Source organism: Orcinus orca, chromosome 6, assembly GCF_937001465.1.
Source record: "Orcinus orca chromosome 6, mOrcOrc1.1, whole genome shotgun sequence".
Classification (NCBI taxonomy): domain Eukaryota; kingdom Metazoa; phylum Chordata; class Mammalia; order Artiodactyla; family Delphinidae; genus Orcinus; species Orcinus orca.
In genome coordinates this window covers 107,200,747-107,222,912 of record NC_064564.1, presented here as the reverse complement: position 1 = coordinate 107,222,912, position 22,166 = coordinate 107,200,747, and the positions used below count along the sequence as shown (strand labels likewise).

Here is a 22,166-nt window from a genome sequence, read left to right as displayed (position 1 = left end):
AAAACTTTCATTCTAAATACAGCCTCCACAAGTGAGGGAAAACATTTTGTCCAAAGTCATGCAAATCAGGTAATTCTGATGTGTGAATAGATAACATCAAAATTTTGAGGGATGGAGTGGGAGGTTGGGATTAGCAGATGCAACCTATTATATATAGAATGGATAAACAGCCAGGTCCTCCTGGATAGCACAGGGAACTATAGTCAATTTTATATATGTATGTAAAATACATATATATTATATATATAAATATATATACATTCTTTTTTAGATTTTTTCCATTATAGGTTAAAAGAGCCCTGTGTTAAGGGACCTTGTTTGTATTGGTCACCTTGAGAAAGTTCTTCTTACAAAAGAGTAAAAAATTTCTGGAAACCAGAAGGGCACTACCGGAAGAAACTTCTAGAAACTTGCTAGAATTGTTATGCCAAATTCACACTTTTCATCATATTTACCAGTGTGATTTGTTGATGTTCAGGTAATCCACCAATATATCGTTTTTGGAAAGATGATCTTCAACAGAAAGACGGCTCTGCACGTTATACCAGCACAGCACACATGGTAGAAACCACGGCCTATGCCTTACTTACCAGCCTGAGCTTGAAAGACATGAATTACGTTAATCTAATCATCAAATGGCTATCAGAAGAGCAGAGGTATGGAGGTGGCTTTTATTCGACCCAGGTAATGTTTCTTTCTCAGGGTCCATCCTCCTGGAGATATTTTTAGTGCCTCCCACACCACACATTCCACACTCCTTCTGACCTCCATGCTTCTGTCACCAAGGGAGCATACCAAAGATATGAATAAAGGACTAGAATCAAGGACCCTAATGGATATGTGCATTGACACCCTTCTTATACAGAGGAGCAAGTCAGCCTCAGGAGTTTCATTCAGGGAGTTAGTGGCAGAGCCAAAATCAGAACTCACGTCTCCTGACTCTAAGCCCAGTACTTCCTTTATGATTCTTAATTACCATGAAGGGCTAGGAGAGTTAATTCCTATGTAAGGAACAGCAGCTGCCCTGCAAAGGCACTGATGTTTCTGTCCACAAAACAAATAAAAGATGAGAGGAATACTGATTACTAACATGTTTATCTATCTACCTACCAATGTAAACTCATTTAAGTATGTATATTTTACATTATAACTATATGCAGTTGTTTAGTGTATATCTACATTCAAGTTTATCTCAAATGTTAGCATCTTCCCTGTTCCCTGGATGCTTGGACAATGACAGGGTGTGTGTGTATATGTATATAAAATTTAGAGCTAGAGGGGTCCTTCAGGGTGACATTAGTGATCATCTAATCCGAGGAGGCAAATGGTTTCATCGTGGGTACAACTGGAGGCTTAGAGAAGAGAGGACCCCACTTATTAGCACTGGCTGCATGGACATGGGCAGAGAGGGTAGCCACAAATTTGCTATCTCTGATCCAGCCACATTTCCTAATTTTGTAGATGAAGAAGATGAAGTCCAGAAAAATTAAGTTCATCCATTTATTCCTTCAACAAATACTTGTTGAATAGCTACCATGTGTGTGTACTTACTAAATGTAATGGATGCCAAGAAAAATATACTACTTGCCCCCATGAATCTTATATTGCAGTGGGGGATGCCAAAGATAAACTCTACATAAAAATATTACCAATTGAGATGAATGCTCTAAAGGGCAGAAGGGAAGAACATTAAAACAGAATAATGAGAAGGGGGAGCTTCTTTATGGCTTCACTGTGCGGATATTTAAGCTGAGACTTAAGGATGGGAAGGAGATACATTGTCATGCAAGGAGTTGGAGGTATTCTGCAAAGAGTGACTTGCCTGAAGTCACGTGCTCAGGACAGGTAGAGAACCTGGACTTGAAGCCACACTGCCTTTCTGTCCCTGCTAACAGCAGCATCCTTATTGGGGGAGGGGGACGATCTTCCTTCCACCTCCACATGGGGACCCTTAACCAGTTTCACTCAGTCAGCTGGAGTTTCATCTCCAGGCAATGCTGACTCACCTTCTCATAAGAAAGGGTATTTGTAAACAGAGAGTACATAAATAAGTAAACCTATTTTTGTGCCTTGCTGATTGTTGATAGGATACAATTAATGCCATCGAGGGCCTGACAGAGTATTCACTCCTGGTTAAAAAACTCCACTTGAATATGGATATCAAAGTTTCTTACAAGCATAAAGGTGACCTCTACTATTATAAGATGACAGAGAAGAATTTCCTTGGGAGGCCAGTAGAGGTAAATAAAGGATTTTTTTTATAGTATTTTATAATCGGATGGGACCTTTGAAATCATCTGTTACAGATGCTAATACGTATTTTTCTAATTACCACATTTTAGATTATTTTAAGGTATATTTAAACATACAAGTAACTGGAAATAGTTCTTACTGTCCACAGCCTACAAATCCGTGTTTGTGCAAAGTAAATAAGCATGAGAAATAATATTGAACGCAAAAATCTTTCCAGGTGCCTTTCAATGATGACCTTGTTGTCCTAAGTACTGGACAAAACAATGGCTTGGCTACAGTGCATGTGAGTATTTCATGGAGAGCCGACTTAATTGGGGTTATGTGTGACTTAATTGGGGTTATGTGTCAGCTTGTACTAAGTAACATAAAAGAAAGTTAGGGACTTTGCCACAAAGTTACAGAAATCTGGGCTTGGGTAACCATGACTGACGTAAGAGTCATTTATCATTCTTTTTAGCTATCTTGGTAGCTGTCCCCACAATTTCTTTTTGAAAATGGTCATATTAATCTTTATATGTATGTAGTCTGTGTATTTGTGGAAATTATATATATATATAATTATATAGAGAGATAAATAATTTTTATGTCTATATATGTATATATACATGTGACTTGTATGTATACACTCATACGTGTATATACATGGATGTGGTGGTTAGTAACGTAGTCTCACCTCATTTGTCCAGCATCATCGGGGATTGATGGATATGTAAGGGCTTAAGTTTCTTCTATTTTTAACCATAGATTGCATGGACACATATAAATAGCTTAGAAAAACGTGTAACTGCCAAATGCCTCAAATAAAATAAACTATGTATTCGGAGCATAAGTTAACATTCTGTTGATTATTTAATTGTGTGCTCATCTTTAGTACATTTATTCCTTCAAAGACTGCTTCTAAGATTGCGTGAGGGTGGGGAGATGGATGGTCCACTTTTCTGTCACTTCTGGTCACTCTCACTATACCTACTTCTGGCAGCACCCCTGCCCTTCCACGCATACCTATAATTTGTTGTTACCACAGTGGTTTGTGGGCTGAAGAAAACCATACTTCATGACCTTGTGGTGTTCTCTGTAAAATTAGTGTACAGGCACAAGGATGAAAGTCTTAAAAACTTTCCTGTAGAGTGAGGTGCTCAGATTTGACTGCGTGGGATTTGGACCAAGGTTCTGACTGGACAGAGAGTGTTTTTTGCTTACCTTGGGCTTCTCAGCTATGTTTCAAATTGTGGAGTTTGCTGAAAGTCCGGTTGCTGGGAAAATGGTCTTTAACGTACACCATTTGCACTGGGTGGTGAAAATACTTTAAGCATCTCATTTCTAGCCGCAGTACTGCCATAATACCTTTTCCACTCCCCGTTTTAAACTGAATACTCTTGTTTACTTGTCCCAATATAGGTAAAAACTGTGTTTCACAAAACCAGTACCTCTGAGGAAATTTGCAGCTTCCATTTGAAAATTGAAACTCAGCAAATTGAAGGTAAAACATCATGATTTACACTATAATTTTGGTTAAGCATAAAGAATGCCAAAGAGCTTCCCTGATTAGGAAAAACATGCTAAATCAAAAAACAATTTTCTTATTCAAATTCTTTAACAGGTTGACATCTGAGTAAACATAACTGCCATTTATTATAATACAGGTAACTAATAATAGTTGGAATTTGATATTAAATAACAATATCTAAGCTAAATGTATCCGCTATTGATCCAGAAATTGTTTTGACTGAAAATTACTTTAAGAATGTAACTAGCATAAAAAAAAATGTAACTAGCTGTAAAGCCACAGAAGGGTCTAATTTCAGAAACTTGAATTTCTGTTACTTTTGTGTCAGTGTTCCATTCCTGGGCCCTGAATTTCTCTCATCACTCTGTTGGGTTTCTATCCCTTACCCTTTCTGTATCCCAAGGAGTTTGGCAAATGCACATTTCTCTGCCCCCACCTTCAACTTGATCTCTCCAGGACTTATGATCCTTTCTTAATGTGCCTTTTTTTTTAACCTGTGGCCCTCTCATCCCTCTTCTGATGGGTTAGTTCTCCCCTCCCAGTCCAGAAGCAAGGCCACTTGCACACCCCAGTTCTCCTTTACCCTCTGCCCTGATAGCTTCTGTTTGTGGCTCAGAAGCCTGTTCCTGCAGGAAAATTTCCAACTACCAGCAAATCCAGGCGTCGGCTCTTCCTCTCTGCTACCTCCCCCAGACATGTGACCAACACATATTTACCTTAAATGACTCCTTCCTTAAATTATAAGTTCTTGGAGAGCAGAGAACTGTTCTAATGGTTTTAAGACTTCCTGGGATTGTCAGTAGCCACGAATCTCCATTAAAATCATCAAAAGTGAAAACTTCCAAATCACAAATCATTTTTAAGTGTGTTTAGAGACATGCTCATTAATGATTCTGTTCTGACATGTTGCAAAACAGCTAAAAACGGTTTACTCTTATTTTTGTTTGTTTGTTTGCTTGTTTGTTTGCTGTGTGTGCCAGCCCGCAGCTACAGCAACTCGGAATACAAGCGCATAGTGGCATGTGCCAGGTGAGCCTGTTTCCACCAAGGGGAGAGTAGACTTCAGGGTCTCACTTCTGCCAGAGTATTATTTCTTCAAATATTTTTGAATTATAAGAATGTCCAGAAGATGCAAAATTGTTCGCTTTTTTTAATGTGGAGCATAGCAGGTATTCTTTTTTTTTCTCTCGCATCTTTATTGGAGTATAAATTCTTTACAATGTTGTGTTAGTTTCTGCTGTACAACGAAGTGAATCAGCTATATGTATACATATATCCCCATATCCCCTCCCTCTTGAGCCTCCCTCCCACCTTCCCTATCCCATCCCTCTAGGTCGTCACAAAGCATCAAGTTGATCTCCTTGTGCTATGCAGCAGCTTCCCACTAGCCATCCATTTCATTTGGTAGTGTATACATGTCAGTGCTACTCTCTCACTTCATCCCAGCTTCCTCTTCCCCACCCTCCCTCCCCGTGCCCTTAAGTATGTTCTCTATGTCTGCGTCTTTATTCCTGCCCTGCCACTAGGTTTATTTGTACCGCTTTTTAAAATTCCATATATATATGTGTTAGCATACGGTATTTGTTTTTCTCTTTCTGACTTACTTAACTCTGTATGACAGATTCTAGGTCCATCCACCTCACTACAAATAACTCAATTTTGTTCCTTTTTATGGCTGAGTAATATTCCATTGTATATATGTGTCACATCTTCTTTATCCATTCATTGTTGTTGTTTGTTTTGTTTTTTTTGAATTTTATTTTATTTATTTTTTTACATAGCAGGTTCTTATTAGTTATCCATTTTATACATATTAGTATATATATGTCAATCCCAATCTCCCAATTCATCCCAGCACCACCACCACCACCCCCGCTCCGCCACTTTCCCCCCTTGGTGTCCATACGTTTGTTCTCTACATCTATGTCCCTATTTCTGCCCTGCAAACCGGTTCATCTGTACCACTTTTCTAGGTTCCACATATATGTGTTAATATATGATATTTGTTTTTCTCTTTCTGACTTACTTCACTCTGTATGACAATCTCTAGATTCATCCATGTCTCTATAAATGACCCAATTTCGTTCCTTTTTATAGCTAATATTCCATTGTATATATGTACCACATCTTCTTTATCCATTCATCTGTCGATGGGCATTTAGGTTGCTTCCATGTCATGACTATTGTAACTAGTGTTGCAGTGAACAATGTGGTACATGTATCTTTTGGAATTATGGTTTTCTCAGGATATATGCCCAGTAGTGGGATTGCTGGGTCATATGGTAGTTCTAGTTTTAGTTTTTTAAGGAACCTCCATACTGTTTTCCATAGTGGCTGTATCAATTTATTCCATTAAATAGCTACTTACTGTACAGAACAGCTTTGTTTTGCTCATATATAGTTTTCTCTCCCATTTTTGGCCTTTTTCTAATTCAAACACTAAAATATTAATTTGTCTTCCAGAAAGGTAAAGATATGATATGTAGGTATTAGGAAAAGAAAGAGCAAAAGATTCTCTCAGAAGCAGCTTCCACACTTTTACTTAGAAAAATCATGTTCACCCAGTAAAATCCCTGGCCGTTATCAGCCAGCCGGTGGTTCTCAAGTCAGGTTGCACATTGAATTCAGCTGGAGAGAGTTTAGAACTATGCAAAACTCCATCCAGGCTCACCCCTGGAGGTTCTTCTAACGGTAGCCAGGGCTAAGAACCATGGATGCTGAGCCCTTAGCAAACTAACTCCAAGGCCTGAATTGGTCACTATCTTCATTTCCTATTGCTGCTAGTAACAATTTACTATAACTGTAATGACTTAAAACAACCCAAATGTATTATCTTATAATTCTGGGGGTCAGACGTCCTAAAATCAAGGCGTTATTGGGGCCACGTTCCTTCTGGAGGCTCTAGGCGAGAATCCACGTCCTAGCCTTTTCCAGATTCCAGAGGCACCTGCTTTCCTTGGCTTGTTGCCCCTCCCTCCATCTTCAAAGCCAGCAACACAGCATCTTCCAGTATCTCTTTCTGACTCAGACCCCTGCTTCCATCACCGTAACCTCCTTCTCTGACTCTCCTGTTTATTTCCCTTATAAAGACCCCTGTGATCACATTGGACCCACGCAGATAATCAATCAGGAGAATCGCCATGGCTCAAGATCCTTAACCTAATCATACCTACAAGTCCCTTTTGCTATGTAAGGTAACAAATTCATAGCTTCAGGGGATTAAGAGGTGGACATCTTTGGAGGCCATTATTCTGCTTACCAAACCACCATCCTAAAACGTTTATGAAAATATAGGTTTTTGAAAATATGTATATATACTTTAGTGATCACACAGAGTGAGTCAGTTAATGGCAGAGCCAGGACTAGAATACAGGCTTCTTCCTCTTTCCACCACCCCTTAGTACCTCCTGTTCTGTTCTGTTTCCTTAATTCTTCCTATTCTCAACAACTGGCTGGTATTTTGCTGTTTTTACTTATAATCACACATGATGCAAAGCACTGAGTATGGGTAAACTAGAAATTCCATAGAGTTGTGTCATAGATTGGAGCTGAAAAGGATTTTAGGGATGATGTAGTAATCCTCTTATTTTAGAAGTAAAGAAACTGAGACCCCAAGAGGTGAAGTAACTGGCCAAATTCTCACAGAGTTAGAGGCGGGGCTAGGGCCTCAAAGCCCAGACCCTGATGCCCAGTCCAGTTTCTAAACCACATCCTTCAATTAGTGTAATCTGAGACCACTGACCTTGAGGAATAGCACAGAATTTCTCACCACCTCCTTCCCAGCATTTTGCAGCTCTGTCTGTGGTCCCTAGCTCAGTCACTCTCTTCTCAGGATTCCTTCATCAGCTAGCCCACTCGAAGTCCCTCCTTCCTTCCTTGGCCAGTCTCTGCCATCTGTTCCCCCTCACACACCCTTCCTCATTCCCTAAGGTCCTGTTAAGGTCACCCTTTCCCAGGCAGCTTGCTTCCTGCCATTCCCACTCTTGGGTACCTCTCTTCTAGAGGACAGGGTGTGATCACTGTTTAAACCCATAGCACTTGTCACAGGGAGGTATGAGCAAACTTGTTCTGGGCAAAGCTAGAATCAATGTGTGGGACCTACAGGGAGGTACACTGAGTGGGCACAAGGACTCTATGATAGTGGAGCTGGACACCTGTGGGGCAGCCTCTGCCATGAAATACTCACATGACCTTCAGCAAATCAGCTTACTTCTCTGGGCCTCTTCTGTAAACTAAGGATATTGGACTATCTGATCCCAAATTGCCTTCCGGTAGTTCCACAACTCTGCTATACATTAAAAGGCTCTCATCAAAAACTTGTTCATTTGAATTCATTGACAGGAGGCCTAGTTCCAGATTGTTAATATATAAAAGATAGCAACAGAGATGTAATACTGCATATTCTACCCTTTGGTTTTTATAAACTGGGGACAAAATGTTCAAAAAACCAGGTGGAACATGCTTTTGGCTCTGTGATGCTGAAGCTGGGTTGGATAAATTCCAAATGTAACTGTGCAGTACTTATTCATGTGAGAAATTCTTTGCCTTCAAATATACACTCTCCTGATTTAAAAAATGCCAGCACACAATTTCTATGTTCAGAGGGTCTCTTTCGTGTATTTAGCTTTTTACAACTTCTCTGTTGTATTCATAAGAAAAGAAAAAAGGATTTCATTTCTCTCCTTCTCCTGGAACAAAATGCCTTTGGGAAAGATTGCTGTCCTTGGCAGCAGGCAAAGGGCTTCTTGAAAGGAAGGTTTCTGTTCCACGGTTGAAACAGTCACCATGGCAACCAGTCATCAAGGCTCCAGCAACTTTTCATAGACACTCTTCACTCAGGAGGCCCTTTTCCATCATGTTGACAGAGTATTTGCATCTGTGAGCCAGAGCTCTCTGCTTCTGGTGACACTCACCCATCCAATTAGGGAGATGCTAGATGTCACATTTCAGTTCCAAGTTGCCTTATATTTTGTTCTAAATTGTTAATTTGGTGAAGAATGGGGTTAAATTTTTATAAGCCGGAAATTTTATAATATTGAAATTTTTATGGTAAATATGACATCTAAAACTTCTAGTAGGATCTGCTTTATATATGTTCAATAAGATATGATTGGGGAAAAGAGGTCCCTTGCCACCTCACTAATTCAAATAATACCTCCCATTGCACTCATATTTATTCCTTTGGGTGAGATCAGTTCATTTTCCCCTTTATGAAGCTGTCTCACCAGGCTCTTCCTTTAATCCCAACTGCTCTCCCAAGCTCCACTCTCAAATGTCTGGCTGCCTCTCCCACATCATAAGGTGAGGCTGGAACCTAAAACTCAACCTTTGCAGAACCAGACTCCCATCCAGTCCCTACCCCACCAACCTGCTCCTCCTTTAAGTATTCTAACTTTGCTTAATCATAGAAACAGGCCTCTCTGCCTCTCAAGATGAAGGCTTGGAATTATAAAGATAAATTTAAAACACGAGTTTATACTTCTTCACAGTTAATTTTACAAAAAAGAAAATGAGCTCTAGAAAGGGAAAATAATTTGGGGAAAACCCTCAGCAGAACTGGGATAAAGCCCAAATTTACTGATTTGGGAATTTACTGGGAATTTCAGTATTGGAAATGGGAATTTCAGTAAATGGGAATTTCAGTATTCTTTTCCCTCATACCAGAAAAACAAAAACAAAATAAACCAAATCTCCCATTTTACCCCCTTTGCCTTTCTCCTCAGCTTCCCCACAAGCACAATTCCTAGATGAAGGATAGTCCTTGAAACATTTTTTTAAACAAAATATCTAATATGAAAATTTTAGAAAATAGAGAAAAGCATGGAAAAGAGATAATCACTTATAATCTCATCATCCAGAGAAAGTAGCTTCTAACATGTTAGTGTGTTTCCTTCCAGTCTTTTCCTGAACATGCTTATTGAGTTTCTTTCCAATATACAATTAATTTTCTTCTTTGAATATTCTCCGTTAGAAAAAGAACTAGGATGAGAATCAAGAGACTTATGCAGCTCTGAGGTGAGATAGTCATGTGAGCTTGAACAAGTACCTTATCTCATCCTCAGTTTCCTCAACTAGCTAATTAGGAGCTTGGACTGAATGGCTTTTATGATCTCTTCCAACCCCAGAATGGAGGTCCATTGAGATAACCGGTCAAGTGAGTAAAGAGTTGGAATAGATGACTAAGAAATCTCTTGCATCTCTAAAATTCAGAGATTGCAACACATATATTGTAAAGAAGCAAATAACTGGAGACTAACATTAGAAAGTTAAAGCCTACCAAGGAACAGGGGCTTTTCTTAAAGAATCTTATTTATTTATTTATTTCATTTCCTAATCTCTAATTTATTTTAGCTACAAGCTCAGCAGTGAAGAATCATCATCTGGGTCCTCCCATGCAGTGATGGATATCTCTTTGCCTACTGGAGTCAATGCAAACCCAGAAGACTTAAAAGCTGTAAATGTTTTCTTTTAAATGTTGTTATGGATACCTGCTTTTGTTTATTGCATTATTTTACAAACAAAGCTATTTCCATTCCTTCTAATAGACACTTTCATAGAATCAGCCAGAATATTCTTTTCAAACCAACAATCTACCTAAGTTTTTATTTTTCAAAGTGAAATAGGGACATATACTTGCATGGTCTGAAAAATGTGAGTGCATACGATGACGTGTTCAGACTTTTTCAAGAGGAGGAGCTGCTCTTCAATGTCTTTAAATAGTGGATTACATCCCCATGACCTAACATTCCATCAGTGGGTGAATGCATTTAAACAAAAAGTCCATGAAATTAAATTTGAGCTTTCCTCTTTGTTCCCTTAGCTTGTGGAAGGGGTGGATCAACTATTAACTGATTATGAAATCAAAGATGGACATGTTATTCTGCAACTGAATTCGGTAAGTTCTACCTCTCACCATTCTTCATTTATTATTACTATTCAAAGTTTGCAGCCTAAAATATTATGGGTCTCTCCTCTCCCATAATTTTCTTAAACCTTGAATTTGTCAAACAGATTCCTTCCAATGAGTTCCTTTGTGTTCGATTCCGGATAGTTGAACTTTTTCAAGTTGGGTTTCTGAGTCCTACTACTTTCACAGTGTATGAGTACCACAGACCAGGTAATCAACTCTACTCTAAAGTTTCTTCAGAGGACTGCTTTGTATTCATTATGTAGAAATGCACTAGAGGCCTACAGATTTTATGTATCGCCTCTCCCAGGGCTCATTCCTCACAAACATTCCCAACTTGGACAAACAACTTCTGTGTGACATTGAACAAATCATCTCACCTCTCTGGTCCTCAGTTTCTTCATGTTTAGAATAACTGGATTAGACTGCTCCCAACTTAAATTCTTTGCCTCAAGTTTATCTTTGGTGTTCAGTTTTACTATTCATTGCATCTCTCCTTTTTAGAGATGCCCACTCGCCCAACTATTTCTTTAATCCTCCCAGAATCAACTTCTCCTCCACCTATAATCTCATCACATTTTGCAGAGAGCTCTATTATAGCAGTTGCCACATTGCATTATTATTATTGGTTTCTCCACAACCCCAGACAGAATGTTTTCATCCTTGTGCCCCTAATCTCTAGCACAGTGTCAGGTACATAATGTGTATTGATAAATGTCAAATGAATGACCCCCACGTTTGATCATTCAGCCACTTCTGAGAATATTAAGTGATTGGAGAGCACTTTGGTTCACAAGACAGAAGACTTCAATTTGGACAGTTCTACTTGTTACAAAATTCTTAAAGTGAACCAAACTCTGAGACCCATTCAATCTAGTTTTACTTCTGAAATCATATAGAACATAGTTAGCCTCTCTTCTCCTTGAGTGACAGAAAAAAACCCCAAAACTATGTAAATATATAGTTTCTTTTCTTCTCCAGCATAAATAATTACCAATTACAATTCTTTCAATAGACTCTCATGTAACATAATTTTTTTCCTCTCATTCACTGAAGCACCAAATATTTTCATTCTAAGAAATGAATATTGAAGAGTAAAATTTCAAGTACAGAAAGGGAGAATATTTTGTGGGTAGAGGGACCCATGTTAGGACAGACAATTCATAATTTAACTTCCTTGGGCCTCAGCTGCAAAAAGAGGGTTTGGAATAGGTGATCTCCAAGGCCCCATGGGAGGGACTCATTGATGGGGTAAATTGTTGTGCGTTCATCAAGCCACCTCTTCTAATCGCACTTTCATTGCTGCAGATAAACAGTGTACCATGTTTTATAGCATGTCCCATACCAAACTTCAGAAAGTCTGTGAAGGAGTAATGTGCAAATGTGTCGAAGGTAAATTTTGTTTAATGTGTTTAGGCTGCGTGCTTGTTTAAAGCAGCCACTCATAATCTGGGACTAATCTTGGGGGAGCTGTTTGACAAACTGTCGTTTCTCAGAAGTAGAAATGTAATCTCATCTGATTGAAAGCTCATTCCTTGAGCACTGTAAAGCTACTTTTCGACAGCTCTGGGACAACCCGATAGTTCCTACTGTACAGAGGCAGAGAAATACCATCCAGATGGTTGTTGGATATCCGAAGGATAACATGATGCGAAATTGTTACTTTTCACCTGGTCATTTTAGTGTAATAGGACCACAGCCTAAGAGAACAGAGGCTCCAGACTGAGCCACTAGCTCCTCTTTCTTTCCCCTTGTCCTTCCCAGATAGTGACATTCTCCATTCAGTCTTTCATCTATCAAGGCAGTGTTACTTCTTGTTGGCCAAGGAAAAGACCCAGAACTCACCAATAATCAGCAATGGACTCCATGAGGGTCTGGGTTCTTTTTGGTTTTATTTTGTTTTTCAAAATCCTTAAAATCTATACATTTCTTAGGTACTTATTGCTCCATCTTAGAGCTGTAAATCAGTCAACTCATCAATTTGGTTCCTTCAAGGGATTTTTGATTATACTCAAAATGGAAAAATTTCCTCCTTTCTTCAATGAAGCATATATATTTCTAAAGAGCTGAATGTGGAGTGACTACCCATTCTAAGAATAAGTCTCTTGTTCAAGATTTTGTTTTTGTTTGTTTTGTTTTGTTTTTGCTTTACATACTGTTTTACTTTATGGAAGAGGAGAAAATGGACAGGTCTTAGGAATCTGGTAATTGTAAGATTATATTAGATTGTCTCAGGGCTGATGAGAAAGAACTATGTTTACTCCCAAAGCTGTCTGTTCCTTACATTAACCTAACTTGTACTGTTTTTCACAAAATCCAGCTGACTGTGGACAAATGCAGACAGAACTGGATCTGACAATCTCTGCAGCTACTAGAAAAGAAACAGCATGTAAACCAGAGATTGCATATGGTAAGTTCAAAAGTTCAATGTATAGTTCCATTAAACATGACATTTTATGAAAACATGATCAGTTAGGAAGATCTACAACTTTACACAGTGATTATATAGCTACAACATTCCACATGTTCCCTTGAAGGAAAATGCCGTCAATTTTCAGCATTAACATGAAAAGTTATTTATCCTTCAGCAAAGAAATAGGATTTTCATTAAAAATGATAGGAGTGAGGTGCACACGCAGCCAAGACACTTTATTCCACAGACCCCATTGAATTAAAGGTGCTAAAACATATTCAAAGAGAATATTTGAGAAGCCACAGAGGTATAAGATTTCACTACTGCATTCTTCCAGTCAATCGAGCAGAAACAGAGACAAAGACGGTTTAGGGGTCTGGGTACTTTCCAAATCCCTCCAAAGACAAGGTAAAAATATCAGTACTAAATAATTTTTAATATATCCACAGTCACAATCCATGTTTGAGACTCTCTCCATTTCAAAAGGAGCATCTCCTTCTTGTTGTCCAGACCTCAGAGCTAAATCAAATGCCCAAGTACAGTTGTAGTCTTGTCTCAAATTCCTCATAGAATTAGATCCTTTATTTTCTGTCCATAATTCCTAATGTTTATTTCTGGCTTTTTTAATAGAGAAAGAGCGAGAGAGAGCACACAGATTATACACTATTTCAAATCTTTTCTTGAAAATTGGTAGGGGCTTATTTATAAATAAAAAATAAGAACAGTGCTGTTCGTGTAGCATTTTGTGTTTACCAACTGCTTTCGTATATGGTTTCTCACTGGTGTCCCATAAGCCCCCTTGGAGGTAACAGAGAATTATCCTTATTTTACCAATGAAGAAAGTGAGAGTCTGGGAGACTAAATAATTTGCTCAAAGTCATGCCAGAAGTAAGTAATAGAACTAGGATGCATCCTGGTCTCCAATATTATTTCCGTGATATCACGCTGAATTCTCTTAATGGAATTACAGCCATAAGAATGAATTTTGTATGGCTCATGGTCTTTCCTTCAAATTCATGTCTTGAGTTTTTAAAAAATGCTAAAAAGTTGCCTAACTCAGCCAAGACCCACTGCCACTTTTAAAATACATTGAAGAGAATACTATATTGTTTTAACAATTTTTTTCTAAAATTTAGAAGAACCAAGTTATTTCTTCCCTCCATAATAGAACTATTTTAACTCTTAAATATAAGAAATCTATTTTAACACAGAGTAAATGCAATCTGGATTTAGTTCATTACATTCAAGAAAAAACTTAGCTGTCTTTTTTGGAGCTACAGGTTAATGCTGGAATAATAGAATAGAAACAAAATTAAATAATTCCCTCTATCCATCTATGGCCACAGTAGGTACATTGCCCATATCCACCATAAGTACTTAAGAATCTGAAATTCAGGACAGTCTTTAAGCTACTAATTTACACAGCCTTTAGTTCTGCCACAATGAGTTCATTCATTCATCTATACGTCTTGCTAGCTAGCTAGGATCTCAAAAATAGACAAAAGCTTTTAGGTCATTCACTTCAACCCCATCGAAAGCAAAAATAAGAGGATTTTTTTTCTCAGGCCATATAGAAGAGATGGGTCCCTTCAAGCTGGTCATTTCAGAGCTGAGGTCAAACACACCATAGGTTAAACATTGATGCCTGAATGAAGAGAAAACAGGATTGAGAATGTTTCATGTCAGACAGTTGCCGATACAAGCAAAGACGGGTTGGAAAATGGAGTCCTATCAAAAACCAAAGATCAAAGCCAGTGGAGGTATCTGAAGAATGGAGGCAAGGGACCAGAGAGTCTCACATGGCAGGCCCTAGTGATAGAGAAGGAAAGGGCTCTTTGAAGTGCCCCGTAGGCATGACTCCATTCATCTCAAAGATCAGAATCTGAATTTTACATCTTTCTAAGGCTTGTTTTGTTTGATTTTGTGTGCTTCTGTCTTTTAATTTAATATTGCTCTTATCCTAACCAGCCTGTTCTATAACAGTGATCAGAGATAGTGATTTTAAGTAGAATGAGTCATTACAGTCATGACCAGTAGAATCACACTGGGAGTATTTGGGAAGGCTTCTTGGAAGAAATGAGATTTACTGCAGGGTGCCCATAAGAGCTTGCCATGCTTCATTTCTCATATGTTTGATGGACTCTGGCTTCTATTGGACACAGCAGTAGTGGTAATAAGCATGAATTATTGTGTATGTGTGTGTTTTTTTTAACCAGCTTATCAAGTTAAGATCATAGCCATCACTGAAGAAAATGCTTTTGTCAAGTATACCTCAACCCTCCTGGATATCTACAAAGCTGGTAAGAATTCATTCATTCATTCTTTCATTCAACAAATACTTAGTCCTTACTATGTGGCAGGCATTATATTAGACACAGAGGATACAATGTGAATAACACAGCCATAGGTCCTGCCTTCATAAAATTTATATTCTATTTGAGGAGACACGTTTTTTAAAAAAGGAGATGGACAAATAAACAATTATAAATCATAAGTATTATAGTTGAAACAGATGTGGAATTAATGGGGGAAACTCCTTTGGAGTGATAGCAGATGGCGTCTTTTAGGAGATGGTATTAGGAGTTAGCCATTCTTAAAGGGCAGAGTAGAGGGAACCAGATGGGCAGGAGCTGGGTCATACAGGGGTTTATAAGGCATGGTGAGAAATTTGGATTTTATTCTAGAAGTTCAAAGGGAAGCTAATAAACGGTTTTAGGTAGGCAAGAAACATTTTATGATGTATGGTTTTAAAAATCATCCTGGTTTCTATTGGAGGGCACAAGAGTTGAAACAGGGAAACCAGTTAGGAGCATCTATGAAGTGCAAAATGGCTCAGATGCCATGTGAGTTTTGATAGGATAAGTGAGCTTTAGTAACCAATACAAAAAATAAATTCATATGTAAAATAACACATAAAACACTTTAAAATATGTTCCCTTTTATTCTTTAAGTAAACTGAGCTACAAATACTGTGAAACTGCTTGTAATGATATAAATAGTAACACAAATGATTCATTAAATCATGTTTAATCCCAAATAAGTTGTTTTTTTTTTTTTTTTAAGAAACTGTCAGTGTTATTTTGCTTGACTCACTCACTTGGATAGGGGACCCTGTTTGTGCTTTGATTTGACAACAAGGAACCACATCAAATTTTTCCAATTGCATGTCTACTGATAGTCATTACATGACCTATAGCCTCAATAAGTAATTTCTCCTAATAGCAGCAGTATCGTGCATGGTACTGAACACTTTCTCAGTTGCTGCTGAACTAGCAGTAATTACATTCAAATGTTTCTAGTCCTTATGATACCATCTAACATTTTCATGGATTTAATATATCTCTATTATCAGCTAAATTATAAAAACAATTACTGAAATGTCATATTTAATTTTCCTAATTTTCTTAATTTTTATTCCCCGTCAACCCTCAGTTTTACAAACATCATTGACAAAGTTTCAGAATTCACAGGTTTTACAAAATTTAAAAGTTCATTATATTTTTTGCTCTTGTCACTAAAAACAAAAACACTTTCATACAATTAGTTTTTCTCTTAAATTGATATTTTATTTTGTTTTATATCAAATGACATGTCATTCTTCATTTTGTAACAGCTCTTGCTTCATTTTCATATTTCCTTTACTTATTTTTCTACGATCAGTTTTATCATTCATTCATTAATCTGTCAGCTTATTAAAGCTGAAACATTTTTTTCTTGAATACATATAGTATTGACATAATTGCTAGAATATCATAGGCAAATCACTAAAGCACATATATATTCACTTTCTAAATGTTTACTCCTATATCTGTCAAAGTGAATCTATCAGACTTGATATGATTTATAAACTGCCTTTGGAGTTCTAGCACTACTGGCTGCCTGTCAAAATCCCAATATTTTTCCAATTTTTATTAATGCAATTGTTTGAGGTCTTCACACTATTACTTAATTCTGTCTAGTGTATATTAGCTATGTGGTAGTGAATATCAAATATATGAAAACAATATCTAAAGTGATTTTTGTCTTTGATTGCATTATCCAGAGACACTTGATAGGTGATTCAGTCAAACTGAAACAGCTAGAAATTTCAGGATTTTTACTGAAGCCCCAGACTTCTCCCTGGCATTACATTTGCACCAATAAGGTGTTCATGTAAATATTTCTCATTGACACCTTTTTTCTCAAACAGTTTGATATGCTGTCCCGTTGTTCCTTCCAGTACCTTGAGTTCAACAAAACCCATTAAGCCATCTTCAAAGTCTCTAATTTTTCATTTTAAGTTATTTAAAACACATGTTATATTAAATAGTTGATTTTCTCAATAATGATTGAAATTTTATTTTATTACCTTATTTATATTTTTCAAAAAGCTGTGTTCTCATTTCAGTAGATATAAATTTTGCAATAAGTAGGACCATAAATCTAAATTGTGGCAATATGTTTACATTGTTTTTTTTGAAATGTTATCAAGTATTTCAACTCTGAAAATGTTTGATTATTTTTAACCATACACTAGAGTTTAAAATTCTAGTAGTTTCCAAATTTTTCTTTGCTTGATCAATACTCTGACAACATTTTTTCTGATTTTTATTATTTCAAATGTTTTACTGTATGAAGTTGATTTGTGATGTTATTTTTTTCTCATTGATGATCACAAGTGTTCCTTATTTGAAACACGATTGCCATTCTGACAAAATAGGTAAGCGTTTAGTACTTTGATCTTTTCACAACCCAATTTTCAAGCACTTTTTGCATACAACGTTCGCATCATAAGCAATAATAAGCCATTCCTATTTTTACTGAAATAATCAAGTGCTTTTCATTCCAGAAATACAAATTACTTATTTTGTATCAATTCTTGCCTACTATCAAAAGACGTTCCAGACTGTTCTGAATTTTCTGCAGCATCAGATGATTCCCAAGCTGCAGTTTTGTTTGTTTTTTTAAAAATTTTTTTGGCTGCATTGGATCTTCATTGCTGCGTGCAGGCTTTCTCTAGTTGTGGTGAGCGGGGGCTACTCTTCATTGAGTTGCGCTGGCTTCTCATTGCTGTGGCTTCTCTTCTTGCAGACCATGGGCTCGAGGAGCGATGTCTTCAGTAGTTGCAGCACACAGGCTCAGTAGTTGTGACTCACAGGCTCTAGAGCGCAGGCTCAGTAGTTGTGGCGCACGGGCTTACTTGCTCTGTGGCATGTGAGATCTTCCTGGACCAGTATTTGAACCCGTGTCCCCTGCACTGGCAGGTGAATTCTTAACCACTGCGCCACCAGGGAAGTCCCTGCAGTTCTCTTTTTTTATAAATTTATTTCTGGCTGCCTTGGGTCTTCGTTGCTGCATGAGGGCTTTCTCTAGTTATGGCAAGCGGGGCCCACTCCTCGCCGTGGTGCGCAGGCTTCTCATTGCAGTGGCCTCTCTTGCTGTGGAGCACGGGCTCTAGGCATGCGGGCTTCAGTAGTTGTGGCACACCGGCCTAGCCGCTCCGCAGCATGTGGGCTCTTACCGGACCAGGGCTCGAACCCATGTCCCCTGCATTGGCAGGCAGATTCTTAACCACTGCGCCACCAGGGAAATCCCTGCAGTTCTTTACTGATATCATTTCTTCTTTGTTCTCCTGTCAATTCAGAAGATTCATATTTATGATAGTTAAAAGGAAATGTTAAGAAAATTTTGCATACTTTGTTATCTAGTCATTCTGGGTGTTAGTTTTTAATATATATAGATTTTGAATTCATATAAATATTAAAACACCACACACTTACCATTTACAAAAGAATTGCTGCTCACTAACAATAAACCAAAATAAAAACTAAACTACTTAGAATCAAGGGCAACTATGTGGTTCAAGGATAATGATGTTATTATCCTATGATTAGTGTTTCTCCTAAAGCACAGGATGCATAGAGTAGGTGAGGGTATAAATGAAAGAAAGATGAGTGATTGTTGAAACTGAGGTTGATTAATTATTCTCCCTTCTGAATATGCTTGAAGTTTCCCGTAACAAAAGGTTTTAAAAAATAATAAGCCCCCCTGCAGCCACACTGCTTACCATGACAGGGGCTGACTTGGCAAATCGTGCTGGGAAGGGTGTTTAGATGTTGCTGCAACAGGAAGTCATGTAATAATGGTCACCGGCAGAGCCTAAGAACATTAGCTTGAACTAACATGAGTACACTAGAATTTATAGTACTAATTAAAGTTTACCATTTATGCATTACTATTATATGCTATTTAGCAACAGGTTCAGAATTTTTTCAGGATTTTAAAAAATGTTTTTCTTTATTTATTTTTGGCTGCATTGGGTCTTCATTGCTACACGTGGGCTTTCTCTAGTTGCGGCGAGTGGGGCTACTCTTCATTGCGGTACACAGGCTTCTCAATGCGGTGGCTTCTCTTGTTGTGGAGCATGGGCTCTAGGTGCACGGGCTTCAGTAGTTGTGGCACGCAGGCTCAGTAGTTGTGGTGCACGGGCTTAGTTGCTCTGTGGCGTGTGGGATCTTCCCAGACCAGGGCTCAAACCCATGTCCCCTGCATTGGCAGGCAGATTCTTAACCACTGTGCCACCAGGGAAGCCCGAGGATTTAATAATTAGTATGACTCTGCCAGAGTTTAATAACTGGATATCAGTCCTGAATTTATAGCAATGAATTCCCTGTCCTGGACTCAAAAAGTTTCCAGCCTAGCAGAGGAATCAGGCATGTGGAGTGAAACATTATGATAGAAATTCAAGTATAATGGAGTAAGGGGAAGACAGATACTTTTGACAAAGAGCATCAGGGAATGTTTACTGGATACTGTGAGAACTGAAGATGCGTTTAAAGATGGGTAGACATTCAACAGGCCAACACGAAGAGGAATGCATTCCAGGCAGGGAGCCAACTTCTTGGCTACGTACTAGTTCTGTGGGAATCCTAAAGTTATCCTCCTTAAAATTTTCTAGTCTTTCGCATGTCTTGCATTTTTCTACGAAGTTGCCCATTGCCAGCTACCAAATCCTTTTTTATTTTCCTGTGTAACATATGGAGATTAATATTGTTCAACTCTAAAGAGATTCTTTTAATTCCTGGTTCTACAAGAGTAATAATGAAAAGCGCTTATATATTGCTTACTGTGTTCTAAGCACTTTTCATATAGTAACCCATTTAATCTCACAACAGTTCTGCAGGGTAGGTTTTACTGTGATGCCCATTTTTTGGATGAGGGGTCTGAGCTTCATTTGTCTGGGGTCACACAGCCAGGAAGTGGAAGAGCTGGGGTTTAGCCTGGGGAGCCTAATCCCAGAGTCTGAAGTCTTTTTTTTTTTTCACACACACACACTGTATTTTATTTTTACAAGAGATAAATAAACTGACACCAAGCATTGTAAATGGATGACCACAACAAAAGCAACAATGATTGCAATTACCAAACACAAAACACGCTCACACTATGTCATAATATTGCAGAGTCCGAAGTGTTAACCACATGGACATTGCCTATAGCCATTAGCCTGTCAATAGAAATTTACACTGAATAATAAATAGCCTTGAGGAACTGGAATTCTCGAAAGAGTTAATAATTTTGACATTGTGACAAGAATGTGATAACCTTATTTGTGTGTCTCTCAGGAGAAGCTGCTGCTGAGAAAGACTCTGAAATCACCTTCATTAAAAAGACAACCTGTGTTAACGCTGAACTGGAAGAAGGAAAACAGTACTTAATTATGGGTAAAGAGGCCCTGCAGATAAAATACAATTTCCATTTCAAGTAAGTCACCAATATTTTGGAGTCTCTGATCTTCCCTCCAAAACAGAGTGCAATTTATTCTTAAACACACTGCGTGTTCTTACGTGCCCTGCTGTTAATACGCAAACCATTAGGAGCATAAATGAAATAATGTGAGTTTAAAACAAAGAGCTCCTCAAAACCACCAGGGTGGCTAAGGACGCACTGAGGATAAACCAATTGAGTGCTCAGGTCTGACAGTGAATCTGGGGGTGCTCATTGACCCCCCTTTACCACATGTGTTCCCTCAGTAAGTTCTCAGGCTGTTGTGTTTTAAAGAGGACAGTGTTTGGATACACGTTTTATTATCTGTTTTTTAAAAATAGACATTGAAACAGATGCTGTTCCTGCCTTTAACCATGGGAGCCCCAAGCAGCTTATGATCCCCAGGGTTTTGTGGACCTTCCTGGGGAGAGACGGGTCCAGAAGTGTTTGGCCGGCAACCTGATCCCTGGGCACCTGAGCAGCCTGGCCTCAGCTGAATTCAGCTCTTCTCTCTCTGTGGCCATCATCACAAATGCTTTGTTTGCATTATTTCTTGGCAGGTACATCTACCCGTTAGATTCCTTGACCTGGATTGAATATTGGCCCACAGACACCGGGTGTCCATCTTGCCAAGCATTTTTAGCGAATCTAGATGAGTTTACTGAAGACATCTTTTTAAATGGCTGTGAAAACGCCTAAAGAAGGTCAGCTGCATCCAGTTTTCACTATAGACTCCTGTTGAAGTTTCTTCCTTTTTTTTTTTTTCGAGCGTTCACAGCTGGTCTTATTTGGAGAGCTCACTCTACTTAGAATTAGGGACACTTGCTTTTATTAGAGAACGATTTTAAGAGCAGTAACTCTCTGAAATAACATGTCCTTGGGGGGCATGGAGACAGACACTCATTCCAAGGTTATTGGACACCAGAAGCAATAAATTGGAACCCTCCTAAAACCTACCACTCAGGAATGTTTGCTGGGGATGAAAGAATAGCCCCATTGAAATGTAGTATCTTACAAAAACATGGCCTTTGCTTGAAAGAAAATACCAAGGAACAGAAGACTGATCATTAAAGCCTGCCTTTGCTTTCAAAATGTGCGAAAAAGCGTGTTATTTTATGCTAGGTCAGCTTCAACCACACAAAGACAGGCAAATTGAGAGAGGTAGAGAAAGCAGCCCGGGAGATCTGAGAAGGCCTCACCTCAGAGCCCTCAGCAACCTGAGAAGGTAGGAGACTTGCCGTTGCCCCCTCCCCTCCTGTTGCCCTCTCCTTACCCTCATGGGGACCCCTCTACTCCCCTCCCCACCCACCCAGCACATACTCATTTCCCCTGGAACTTGT

The 22,166-nt window shown here is 38.5% G+C and overlaps 1 protein-coding gene across 2 annotated transcripts in view; it reads left to right on the top strand.

The window, feature by feature from the left end:
- The window catches only part of C5 (complement C5), a 90,173-nt gene extending 68,255 nt beyond the window's left edge, over window positions 1-21,918 (top strand). For both annotated transcript variants that reach the window (XM_049711036.1, XM_049711037.1), the window contains 13 exons: window positions 479-684; window positions 2,088-2,240; window positions 2,471-2,536; window positions 3,652-3,733; window positions 4,741-4,789; window positions 10,112-10,214; window positions 10,581-10,655; window positions 10,772-10,877; window positions 11,976-12,059; window positions 12,988-13,077; window positions 15,297-15,380; window positions 20,685-20,823; window positions 21,387-21,918. In XM_049711036.1, coding sequence (XP_049566993.1) covers window positions 479-684; window positions 2,088-2,240; window positions 2,471-2,536; window positions 3,652-3,733; window positions 4,741-4,789; window positions 10,112-10,214; window positions 10,581-10,655; window positions 10,772-10,877; window positions 11,976-12,059; window positions 12,988-13,077; window positions 15,297-15,380; window positions 20,685-20,823; window positions 21,387-21,525 — 1,376 coding nt within the window. In that variant the 3' untranslated portion in view covers window positions 21,526-21,918. The remainder of the gene's footprint in view (window positions 1-478; window positions 685-2,087; window positions 2,241-2,470; window positions 2,537-3,651; window positions 3,734-4,740; window positions 4,790-10,111; window positions 10,215-10,580; window positions 10,656-10,771; window positions 10,878-11,975; window positions 12,060-12,987; window positions 13,078-15,296; window positions 15,381-20,684; window positions 20,824-21,386) is intronic.
- The last annotated feature ends 248 nt before the right edge of the window (window positions 21,919-22,166 follow it).